General features: G+C 44.2%; 2 protein-coding genes across 4 annotated transcripts in view; one reads left to right on the top strand and one right to left on the bottom strand.

Moving 5' to 3' along the window:
• Positions 1–7,537, top strand: part of LOC143277970 (uncharacterized) — a 24,754-nt gene extending 17,217 nt beyond the window's left edge. For all 3 annotated transcript variants that reach the window (XM_076582954.1, XM_076582955.1, XM_076582957.1), the window contains exons 11-12: positions 1–109; positions 1,472–7,537. The exon at positions 1–109 is cut by the window's left edge and continues 11 nt beyond it. In XM_076582954.1, coding sequence (XP_076439069.1) covers positions 1–109; positions 1,472–1,781 — 419 coding nt within the window. In that variant the 3' untranslated portion in view covers positions 1,782–7,537. The remainder of the gene's footprint in view (positions 110–1,471) is intronic.
• Positions 7,538–10,668: 3,131 nt separating this feature from the next.
• Positions 10,669–12,500, bottom strand: part of LOC143277835 (guanosine-3',5'-bis(diphosphate) 3'-pyrophosphohydrolase MESH1-like) — an 8,982-nt gene continuing 7,150 nt past the window's right edge. Inside the window, exon 4 of the mRNA XM_076582745.1 lies at positions 10,669–11,351. Coding sequence (XP_076438860.1) covers positions 11,062–11,351 — 290 coding nt within the window. The 3' untranslated portion in view covers positions 10,669–11,061. The remainder of the gene's footprint in view (positions 11,352–12,500) is intronic.

The following is a 12,500-nucleotide window of genomic DNA, read 5'->3' on the forward strand; positions in this document are numbered from 1 at the left end:
GAGGGAGGGGGAGCGTCACAGTGAAGGCCGGGAGTGACGGTGACCCCCACCTCCACCCCCTGTCTCCTCCATCACACCCAGACTCCTCCCTTCACACTCGCACCCCAGGGTGAGAAGGGGACCCCCCCAGTGTGTGTGTGTGGGTGTGGTCACACACTTTGACAGACACTGTCTTTCCTGACCTACAGTGTGTGTGTGGGCGTGGTCACACACTTTGACAGACACTGTCTTTCCTGACCCCCCAGTGTGTGCGTGGGCATGGTCACACACTTTGACAGATGCTGCTGCCTATGTTGAGCTCTGGACATGATAAATATGAATCCAGACCTTCCCCTAATGGCCGTAAAATGCTGTGGGACCTTTAACCCTTTCACCGCCATGGTCGCATTTCGGCACCAGCTAGGTAAAGCACCCATGTCACTGAAATGCAACCAGATGATGGGCCTTTTGTGCATTAACCCAATGCTCTTAATTTTCAGTGGTAGGATTGGCCATTTTTTTCTACACATCACAGGGGAGCAGTGGTGTTCTTTGCAGTGAGTTAAGCTGACCTGTGGGTAACATGGTGCAGTGTTGTTCTTTGCAGCGAGTTAAGCTGACCTGTGGGTAACATGGTGTGCAGTGTTGTTCTTTGCAGAGAGTTCAGCTGACCTGTGGGTAACATGGTGCAGTGGTGTTCTTTGCAGTGAGTTCAGCTGACCTGTGGGTAACATGGTGCAGTGGTGTTCTTTGCGGAGAGTTAAGCTGACCTGTGGGTAACATGGTGCAGTGTTGTTCTTTGCAGTGAGTTAAGCTGACCTGTGGGTAACATGGTGCAGTGTTGTTCTTTGCAGTGAGTTAAGCTGACCTGTGGGTAACATGGTGCAGTGGTGTTCTTTGCGGAGAGTTAAGCTGACCTGTGGGTAACATGGTGCAGTGTTGTTCTTTGCAGTGAGTTAAGCTGACCTGTGGGTAACATGGTGCAGTGGTGTTCTTTGCGGAGAGTTCAGCTGACCTGTGGGTAACATGGTGCAGTGGTGTTCTTTGCGGAGAGTTAAGCTGACCTGTGGGTAACATGGTGCAGTGTTGTTCTTTGCAGAGAGTTAAGCTGACCTGTGGGTAACATGGTGCAGTGTTGTTCTTTGCAGTGAGTTCAGCTGACCTGTGGGTAACATGGTGCAGTGTTGTTCTTTGCGGAGAGTTAAGCTGACCTGTGGGTAACATGGTGCAGTGTTGTTCTTTGCAGAGAGTTAAGCTGACCTGTGGGTAACATGGTGCAGTGTTGTTCTTTGCAGTGAGTTCAGCTGACCTGTGGGTAACATGGTGCAGTGTTGTTCTTTGCAGAGAGTTAAGCTGACCTGTGGGTAACATGGTGCAGTGTTGTTCTTTGCAGTGAGTTCAGCTGACCTGTGGGTAACATGGTGCAGTGTTGTTCTTTGCAGAGAGTTAAGCTGACCTGTGGGTAACATTGGTGCAGTGGTGTTCTTTGCAGAGAGAAAACCATGTCAGTGTTGGAGATCATCAACTCTCTCCGCTCTCCCCGCCCGGCGCACGACGGCGGCCTCGCCCGTAAATCTCCCTTTGCGCAAGAGCTCCCTCCCCCAGGCCATCACTACAGAGACCTCTCTCCCAGATGGCGAGAGAACGATGACGATGACAACGATGTGGAGATTGTTCTGATGGACTCCAGCGAGGAGGAGGATGTGGATGATGATGATGCTGATGATGAGAAGGACGTTGTTGCTAATGAGGATGATCTGGAGGAGAGTCAGATTCTGGAAGATATTTTCTTCCTGAAGTGAGGAGGGGGGAGGGGCAGGGGCAGGGAGAGGAGTTGGGGGGTGGGGGGGGAATAGGTCTGTTCTTGAAGTGATGACAGTGTGTGTGTGTGTGTGTTTTGAAAGTGGTTGTATGTGTGTAGTGTGCAAGATGTGTGTGTGTGTGTTCGTGTTTGTGTGTGTATTTTTTAGCTAGTGTGTGTGTACGTGTGTGGTTGAGCGTGTGTGCATTTGTTGGCATGTGTGGGTGCATATGTTTGTGTGTGAGTGTATTGGTGTGCTGTATTCATGTTTGTGTATGCATCTTCGGCAAAGGGAAACGGCAGTGGGTTTTTGCCTGGTCCAGTCTTGTCTATCATTCCACTTCATCTCTTCAAGAAAATGGCCTCTTATATCAATGATAACAGTAATGAAGAACTGTATGTGCTTGTTTCTGAATATCATTAAGTCATCTAGGGTATTTGGGAAAACAAAAAAACAAGACTGGACCAGGCAAAAACCCACTGCCGTCTCCCTTTGCCGAAGATGCATACACAAACATGAATACCGCACACCAAAGATGTTGCAGAAATGTGAAACATGCTGTGGAAATGTGAAGGATGTTGCAGAAATGTGAACCATGCTGTGGAAATGTGAAACATGCTGTGGAAATGTGAAGGATGTTGCAGAAATGTGAAACATGCTGTGGAAATGTGAATGGATGTTGCAGAAATGTGAAACATGCCATGGAAATGTGAAGGATGTCGCAGAAATGTGAAACATGCCGTGGAAATGTGAACCCTGTCATCCTGGAACTGTGAAGCATGTCGTAGAGATGTGAACCAGCGCGGGGATGCGTGAAACGTTTAGTGGAAATGTGAAGCATGTCATGGAAATGTGAAGCGTGTGTTGGCATGTACGTGAAGGAAGGGAGGATTCAGAGAGTAGAGGAGAGAGTCAGCAGGGGGTGGGGGTGTTCTTGATGTTGGTGGTTAACGTTTGGTGTGGGAACCAAGTGGAGTACTGCTTTCTGCAACTACCCGAGTTTGCCTTTACCCACAGTTTTGTTCTGTGCGCTGTTTACTGTGATTCAGAGCTGGTGGTTAACAATAGAGTGTGTGTGTGTGTGTGTGTGTGTGTGTGTGTATGTGTGTGTGCACTGTTACTGTGATTCAGAGCTGGTGGTTAACAATAGTGTGTGTGCATGTGTGTGTGTGTGTGTGTGTGTGTCACTGTGAGAGAGAGAGAGAGAGAGAATCTGAAAAAGTGTAGTTCTGGCGCATAAATGTATCACTGTAAAGCACAAAGGCTTCATAGAACCAACAAACCCCCACTAACAACATACATAGATGTGCACACACACACACACACACACACACACACATGAATATGCACAAACACACACACACACACACCTGCATGTGTGCACAGGCCACACACACACACACACACACATTACGTATATCCTACAAACACAAAAAGCACCTGTAAATATTTGCGCAACTACGCTCACATCAATTTCCTACAATCTGCACACAAGCACACTCTTGCACACACAATTTGTGCTCAAGATGGAAAATACTGAACACAACTTTTTGTTTCTGAAATTGAATTTATGAATGCTTTGAAGTAGTCTGACAGGCAGTTAAGAAATAGACGGGTGTGGTGAACAGTATTCCAGTGTATCCAACTGTACCTCATTTGTATCGTGTATCATGTATGTTTTACTTCTGCCCCTCAACCCTGGGGAGATTACAGCCTCTGCCGGCTTCCCCGCCATACTGTTGGGGCGGAAAACACGAAGGAAATATACTGAAATCAGCCCGTCTTCTCCCTGCAGATTGTCAGGTGTGGACACCGCTGGAAGGCATGTAGAAGTCAGTTCTCTGCTGGCAGCTAGTTCATGCACATTGGAAAATGATGGAAACTGTTTTATCGAAACAAAGTTTGACGCCTGACTCCGCGACAAAGCCATTATTGTCGTTAGTAGGGGGTTTAGTAGGTGGTGTCCTAAGTATGTTAAATCAGAACAGGCACCACTGAACACCACCGAAGTGACTCAGCAGCAGTGCAGGGTCTCCTCTGGTGTGTGGCCTCCTGCTTCCCTGTGGACTGCCGACGCTGGAACTGCGACGGACGAACCCGGGTGTGGCCGTGTATGGGGGGATCTAAATGAGCGGCGTGGGAGTAATGCCACTCAAACGGTGCAGATGATGGGGCAGCACAAAAAAAAAAAAAAAAAAGTTTGACGCCAGAACATTGCTGGGGTGCAGGGCTGAATAAGTTAATACACACCATCCTTTGGAACGACTGTTTGTGTCAGATGCGTCGAGCGTCAACCGTTGCCCAAGGCTTTACAGAAAATCAAAGTGGATGTGCTGAGTGTTGTGTGTGAAAGACCAGCAGAGCCATCTATCTGTATAAGGTGAAGACGTGTTACTGATTCTGGTAACTGAAATAAAAGGAAGGTGATCATCATCAACATTTGTCCATCTTCACTGAAACAAACAGGCGCAATAGCCGAGTGGTTAAAGCGTTGGACTTTCAATCTGAGGGTCCCGGGTTCGAATCACGGTCACGGCGCCTGGTAGGTAAAGGGTGGAGATTTTTACGATCTCCCAGGTCAACATATGTGCAGACCTGCTAGTGCCTGAACCCTCTTCGTGTGTATACGCAAGCAGAAGATCAAATACGCACGTTAAAGATCCCGATAATCCATGTCGGTGTTCGGTGGGTTATGGAAACAAGGAACATATCCAGCATACACACCCCCGAAAGCGGAGTATGGCTGCCTACATGGCGGGGTAAAAATGGTCATACACGTAAAAGCCCACTTGCGTATATGCGAGTGAACGTGGGAGTTGCTGCCCACGAACGCAGAAGAAGATTGAAACAAACAAACAAACATTAAAAAAAGTCCCAAATTCTGGGCCACCAGAAAGAAAGAATGATGGAGCAAGTCTGATTTCCCAGTGAAGAGAGACACAAAATTTTTCTATCAAACCTGAAAACCTAACTGCTGAATGTTTTCAATGAATTTTTCATGGTCTGTTTTTTTTCGGTTTTTTTCTCCATTTAATCAGTATTATAGCAGAATGCTGATGTGTACAGATACCTTTTTTTTACAATCTGAAGGAGGTGTTGTGTGGTTCACTTTTTGTGTTTGTTACTTTTCAGCTGTTTTAAGTTTATTAAAGGAAATACTAACTTTATCATTTTACGGATGTTGCGTACATGCTGCTGACCAATGACTACATTATGAATATTTGTACTTCTTTTGGGTATTGGTGTCCGGTGTACTTGTTTTGGGTATTGGTGTCCTGTGTACTTGTTTTGGGTAGTGGTGTCCAGTGTACTTGTTTTGGGTCGTAGTGTCCTGTGTACTTGTTTTGGGTCGTAGTGTCCTGTGTACTTGTTTTGGGTATTAGTGTCCTGTGTACTTGTTTTGGGTATTGGTGTCCTGTGTACTTGTTTTGGGTATTAGTGTCCTGTGTACTTGTTTTGGGTCGTAGTGTCCTGTGTACTTGTTTTGGGTAGCGGTGTCCTGTGTACTTGTTTTGGGTAGTGGTGTCCTGTGTACTTGTTTTGGGCTGTAGTGTCCTGTGTACTTGTTTTGGGTCGTAGTGTCCTGTGTACTTGTTTTGGGTATTGGTGTCCTGTGTACGTGTTTTGGGTATTGGTGTCCTGTGTACTTGTTTTGGGTCATAGTGTCCAGTGTACTTGTTTTGGGTCGTAGTGTCCTGTGTACTTGTTTTGGGTCGTAGTGTCCAGTGTACTTGTTTTGGGTCGTAGTGTCCTGTGTACTTGTTTTGGGTCGTAGTGTCCAGTGTACTTGTTTTGGGTAGTGGTGTCCTGTGTACTTGTTTTGGGTCGTAGTGTCCTGTGTACTTGTTTTGGGTATTGGTGTCCTGTGTACTTGTTTTGGATCATAGTGTCCTGTGTACTTGTTTTGGGTATTGGTGTCCTGTGTACTTGTTTTGGGTCGTAGTGTCCTGTGTACTTGTTTTGGGTAGTGGTGTCCTGTGTACTTGTTTTGGGTATTAGTGTCCTGTGTACTTGTTTTGGGTCGTAGTGTCCAGTGTACTTGTTTTGGGTATTCGTGTCCTGTGTACTTGTTTTGGGTATTGGTGTCCTGTGTACTTGTTTTGGGTTGTAGTGTCCTGTGTACTTGTTTTGGGTCGTAGTGTCCTGTGTACTTGTTTTGGGTAGTGGTGTCCTGTGTACTTGTTTTGGGTATTGGTGTCCTGTGTACTTGTTTTGGGTATTGGTGTCCAGTGTACTTGTTTTGGGTAGTGGTGTCCTGTGCACTTGTTTTGGGTAGTGGTGTCCTGTGTACTTGTTTTGGGTCGTAGTGTCCTGTGTACTTGTTTTGGGTCGTAGTGTCCTGTGTACTTGTTTTGGGTATTGGTGTCCTGTGTACTTGTTTTGGGTCGTAGTGTCCTGTGTACTTGTTTTGGGAATTGGTGTCCTGTGTACTTGTTTTGGGTCGTAGTGTCCTGTGTACTTGTTTTGGGTAGTGGTGTCCTGTGTACTTGTTTTGGGTATTGGTGTCCTGTGTACTTGTTTTGGGTATTGGTGTCCAGTGTACTTGTTTTGGGTCGTAGTGTCCTGTGTACTTGTTTTGGGTAGTAGTGTCCTGTGTACTTGTTTTGGGTATTGGTGTCCTGTGTACTTGTTTTGGGTCGTGGTGTCCTGTGTACTTGTTTTGGGTTGTAGTGTCCTGTGTACTTGTTTTGGGTAGTGGTGTCCTGTGTACTCGTTTTGGGTAGTGGTGTCCTGTGTACTTGTTTTGTGTTGTAGTGTCCTGTGTACTTGTTTTGGGTCGTAGTGTCCTGTGTACTTGTTTTGGGTCGTAGTGTCCAGTGTACTTGTTTTGGGTAGTGGTGTCCTGTGTACTTGTTTTGGGTCGTAGTGTCCTGTGTACTTGTTTTGGGTCGTAGTGTCCAGTGTACTTGTTTTGGGTCGTAGTGTCCTGTGTACTTGTTTTGGGTCGTAGTGTCCTGTGTACTTGTTTTGGGTAGCGGTGTCCTGTGTACTTGTTTTGGGTCGTAGTGTCCTGTGTACTTGTTTTGGGTCGTAGTGTCCAGTGTACTTGTTTTGGGTAGCGGTGTCCTGTGTACTTGTTTTGGGTCGTAGTGTCCTGTGTACTTGTTTTGGGTCGTGGTGTCCTGTGTACTTGTTTTGGGTCGTAGTGTCCTGTGTACTTGTTTTGGGTCGTAGTGTCCTGTGTACTTGTTTTGGGTAGTGGTGTCCTGTGTACTTGTTTTGGGTCGTAGTGTCCTGTGTACTTGTTTTGGGTAGCGGTGTCCTGTGTACTTGTTTTGGGTCGTAGTGTCCTGTGTACTTGTTTTGGGTAGTGGTGTCCTGTGTACTTGTTTTGGGTCGTAGTGTCCTGTGTACTTGTTTTGGGTCGTAGTGTCCTGTGTACTTGTTTTGGGTAATGGTGTCCAAGGAATGCATAGTGATGTGTGCATCAGTACAAGTAGTAATGTTGACATCAACCAAAAAAAAACCAACAAAACAAACCCAGCAAAAAGCAATAAACTTGGAGGTCAGAATGAACTTCCTCTTTCGCTTCGTCAAGTCTCCACACTCAGCTCTCTCAAGTCGGGCCTTAAAACCCACCTCTTCCCAAAATATAGCCTCCCTTGCCTGCCCTTCCTTGTCTTTAGTTTCTACAGTTTTAGAGTTATGCATGCGTGTGAATGACTGGTGCGAAAGCGCTTTGATTTTTTCTCTGCACAAGATCCAGCGCTATATAAATACCATTATTATTATTATTAAATGATTGTGCGGAGAGTTGTTCAGCGTGTTTTGTTCTGCAGTTTCCAGTGTTCCTTCTTCATCTGTGTGTCCAAGCTGTGACTGCCATATATATATATATATAATTATGTGCAAGTGGGCTTCTACATGTATGGCCATTTTTACCCGGCCTTCTACTTCTTCTTCAGCAGATCTTGATTGGACCTTGTTACCTGGCCATACCAGCGTCGCTTTCTAATCGTAACTGACGATACAGTTGTATCGGCAGTGAAGGTGGTGTTGTGACTGGCCATCAGCTTGGGCTTTTCGCTGATCATTCCCATACCAACACAGTCCAGTTCATACAGAGGAAACGAAATCTGTCTATGCTATGCAGAATACTTCTTCTTCTGCGTTCACTCGTATGCACACGAGTGGGCTTTTACGTGTATGACCGTTTTTACCCCGCCATTTAGGCAGCCATACTCCGTTTTCGGGGGTGTGCATGCTGGGTATGTTCTTGTTTCCATAACCCACCGAACGCTGACATGGATTACAGGATCTTTAACGTGCGTATTTGATCTTCTGCTTGCATATACACACGAAGGGGGTTCAGGCACTGGCAGGTCTGTACATATGTTGACCTGGGAGATCGTAAAAATCTCCACCCTTTTACCCACCAGGCGCCGTGACCGTGATTCGAACCCGGGACCCTCAGATTGACAGTCCAACGCTTTAACCACTCGGCTATTGCGCCCGTCATGCAGAATACATATCCACATGTTGTTTCTTTTCTTCTTTTTTTTCTTTTTTAATTCATAATAAGATTAGCTGGTAAAGATACATATCCACATGCTGTTTTTCTTTCTTTCTTTTTTTTCCCCATGCATTGTCTGTGGCATATTGACGGGTGGAATAGCCGAGTGGTTAAATCGTTGGACTGTCAATCTGAGGGTCCCGGGTTCAAATCACGGTGACGGCGCCTGGTGGGTAAAGGGTGGAGATTTTTATGATCTCCCAGGTCAACATATGTGCCGACCTGCTAGTGCCTGACCCCCCTTCATGTGTATACGCAAGCAGAAGATCAAATACGCATGTTAAAGATCCTGTGATCCATGTCAGCGTTCGGTGGGTTATGGAAACAAGAACATACCCAGCATGCACACCCCAGAAAACGGAGTATGGCTGCCTACATGGCGGGGTAAAAACGGTCATACACGTAAAAGCCCACTCGTGTGCATACGAGTGAACGCAGAAGAAGAGAAGAAAAGAAGTACCCTCCCTGATCCGCCCCCCCACCCCGACCCCCCTGAAAATTGAGTATGGCTGCCTACATGGCAGGGGTAAAAGTGGTCATCCACATAAAAGAAGACAACTCGTGCACTAATGGGTGAATGTGGGAGTTGCAGCCCTAGAACAAGAAGAAGCTTAGCCGCAAGAAATTGCCCAAGTCTGATCCAGTCCTGTAGCTGAGGCACTGTTAATCAAGTCCAGAAGGCCTCTGAACCAACTCCTGTCCATGTATGTCAGACTTTAAAAAAAAAAAAAAATTTTATAATTTTTTTAATCTTCAACAATTTTTTTAATTCCCCATCATTCACCCTTCCATTCCACACATCTTTTATTCATTCATCAACATCTTTCTGCTGTGGTCGTTATACAGGGTTACCTGCAAACGGACAGGAAAAGAGAAATGACAAGTGTCATGGAAACATGCAACAATGTTGGCAATGACCTGATGGTGCAAAATGCATAGAGCTTCAAGAATATGCGCTGTAGTGAAACATCTTAATAAATACATAAACAAATAAGTAAATAAATAAACATTTCTTGAGACAATACGGATAAATTATGTATGTCAGACTGTGACTCTTTCTAGACATATGTCCGTGGACAAGCGTGTTTCCAATGTCTGCAAGTCGGCAGACAAAACTCGGCCACACTGCTTCCATTTGAAATTGTTGACACAACTAAAACTCTCATCTGTGCTTCAAATCGAATCGAATCGGTTAGTAGACAAAAGCTCTGGAACAAATTAAGAAAACACGGTGTAAATGGGAAAATGTACAGAGCCATACAAAGCATGTATAGAACAGTGAAAGCTAAAGTCCAATGGGGTATTGATATGGCGGAGTCTTTTCTATGTCCAAGAGGACTAAAACAAGGCAAAATATGCAGTCTGGTTTTATTTTCCCTTCTTATTAATGAACTCGCAGAAGAAATCACAAAACATGGCAGACATGGAATTCAGTTGATACCTGATATCGTGGAAATTCCGATTCTGTTGTTTGGAGATGATGTCATTTTAGCTTCTGATACTGTTTGTGGTTTACAATATGTATGTCGGACTGTTACTCTTTCTAGACATATGTCCGTGGACAAGCGTGTTTCCAATGTCTGCAAGTCAGCAGACAAAACTCTTGCCACACTGCTTCCATTTGAAAATTGTTGACACAACTAAGACTCTCATCTGTGCTTTTTGTCTTCTTGAAATCAGATTATTGTAATCCTGTGAAATGTTTCTCACTTTGTCCAGACGTACTAGCATGTTCTGATGGATGGTGTAATGTGTAGTGTATTTCTATTGGGACTACTGTATTGTAAAGTGCTTATACCAAAGTTTATCTAATTAGGTGCTACACAAATAAGACAGTTCCCAACTACACTACAAAGTTGTCCGCAAAAGACATTACATTGTTTCAAGATACAAAATCGAAGAATATAACGCTAAGATTGCATGTGAAACACACAGCTTCAAAATAAAATGGTTGCCATACTTACCTTTAATTAGAAACAACATATAAAAACAATATTTCAAACCATGTATGGAAATATAACACAACTAAGTTAGATGTTGAAAAAATGGTGCAAGTTGTAATGTAGGGATATGGATATCTTTTTTTTTTTTTTTTTTTTTTTTTTTTGAAGACTTATTCAAACATTCTCAGTTGTTTTTACTTAGAATGTTATATGTGTATATCAGTTATATGTTTTTTTGTTGGTTTTTTTTTTTTTTTTTTAATGTTGTTTGTTTTTGTTTTGTTTTCCTATTGTTACTATGTTTTTGTCAGATTTGTCTTTTCTCTTTTCCCAATATATGTATTTATTCATTTATATCTTCATGTCAATTGTCCATGTGTTGTAAAAATGGGGGAAAAAAAAAAGCTTAAAAAAAAAAAAAAAAAAAAAAAAGTTGTCCGCAAAAGAGACCTGAAGACCCGAGGCAAGTGGGAAACTGCCGCCTCCGAACAATCACCCAGGAGGCAGACAGGCCTCTCCAAGTTCAAAGAGACACTTGCCCAAAAGTCAAACTCGAACAGACAGACCAGCATCAGACCCATCTGCACACAGTGTGGGACAGAATGCCACTCTCAAAAACACAACCTGTCAAGCCACAATGGACGCTACTCCACAAACATCACTCACAGCACAACTCCATAATTTTCCCCGAGACTGAAGAACTCCTACTCTGATACAAATAAACTCACTGTAATTACCACAGAGCAAAGCTGGCACTGCTAAGACCTCTTGCAAGCTCTGATGCAGAAACCGGCAGGCTGTGCAATCATCCACGTGTTTTTTTTTACCCACTCACACCCTTCTCCTGGAAAACGGCATCCAGCATCTGTTCCAGTTTGGAGTTGCTGCCTCTTAGTCCGGCCACCACTCTGTACGCCCACTCAAAGTAACTCCTGATGCGTTCCTCATCCCAACCCTCCGGGGCCACACGACTCAGGTCTCGCAAGTTGTACAGCTTGTCCGCTAGCTTCACCAGCTTGGCCTTGTGGGAGAGGTGTGGAGCGTGTTCGATCTGAAGCCGCTTGCGTTCCTGTTTCGGGAGGTTTTTGTCGTCTGTCACCTCCATGACCACATCTGAATAATGACATGAATGTGTCAGAATGTGAAATCACTGCTGATTGAGAGCGAGGAACAGACATTGTTACTGTTAGTGTTAATGTGAAATCACTGAACTCACTGAGAGCGAGGAACAGACATTGTTACTGTTAGTGTTAATGTGAAATCACTGCTGACTGAGAGGGAGGAACAGACATTGTTACTGTTAGTGTTAATGTGAAATCACTGAACTCACTGAGAGCGAGGAACAGACATTGTTACTGTTAGTGTTAATGTGAAATCACTGCAGATAGAGTGAGGAACAGACATTGTTACTGTTAGTGTTAATGTGAAATCACTGCTGACTGAGAGGGAGGAACAGACATTGTTACTGTTAGTGTTAATGTGAAATCACTGCTGACTGAGAGGGAGGAACAGACATTGTTACTGTTAGTGTTAATGTGAAATCACTGCTGACTGAGAGGGAGGAACAGACATTGTTACTGTTAGTGTTAATGTGAAATCACTGCAGATAGAGTGAGGAACAGACATTGTTACTGTTAGTGTTAATGTGAAATCACTGCTGACTGAGAGGGAGAAACAGACATTGTTACTGTTAGTGTTAATGTGAAATCACTGCTGACTGAGAGGGTGGAACAGACATTGTTACTGTTAGTGTTAATGTGAAATCACTGAACTCATTGAGAGCGAGGAACAGACATTGTTACTGTTAGTGTTAATGCGAAATCACTGCAGATAGAGTGAGGAACAGACATTGCTATTGTTAGTGTTAATGTGAAATCACTGAACTCACTGACAGCGAGGAACAGACATTGTTACTGTTAGTGTTAATGTGAAATCACTGAACTCACTGACAGCGAGGAACAGACATTGTTACTGTTAGTGTTAATGTGAAATCACTGACCTCACTGAGAGTGAGGAACAGACATTGTTACTGTTAGTGTTAATGTGAAATCACTGAATTCACTGAGAGCGAGGAACAGACATTGTTACTGTTAGTGTTAATGTGAAATCACTGAACTCACTGAGAGTGAGGAACAGACATTGTTACTGTTAGTGTTAATGTGAAATCACTGAACTCATTGAGAGCGAGGAACAGACATTGTTACTGTTAGTGTTAATGTGAAATCACTGCAGATAGTGAGGAACAGACATTGTTACTGTTAG

Source organism: Babylonia areolata, chromosome 35 (assembly GCF_041734735.1).
Source record: "Babylonia areolata isolate BAREFJ2019XMU chromosome 35, ASM4173473v1, whole genome shotgun sequence".
Classification (NCBI taxonomy): Eukaryota; Metazoa; Mollusca; class Gastropoda; order Neogastropoda; family Buccinidae; genus Babylonia; species Babylonia areolata.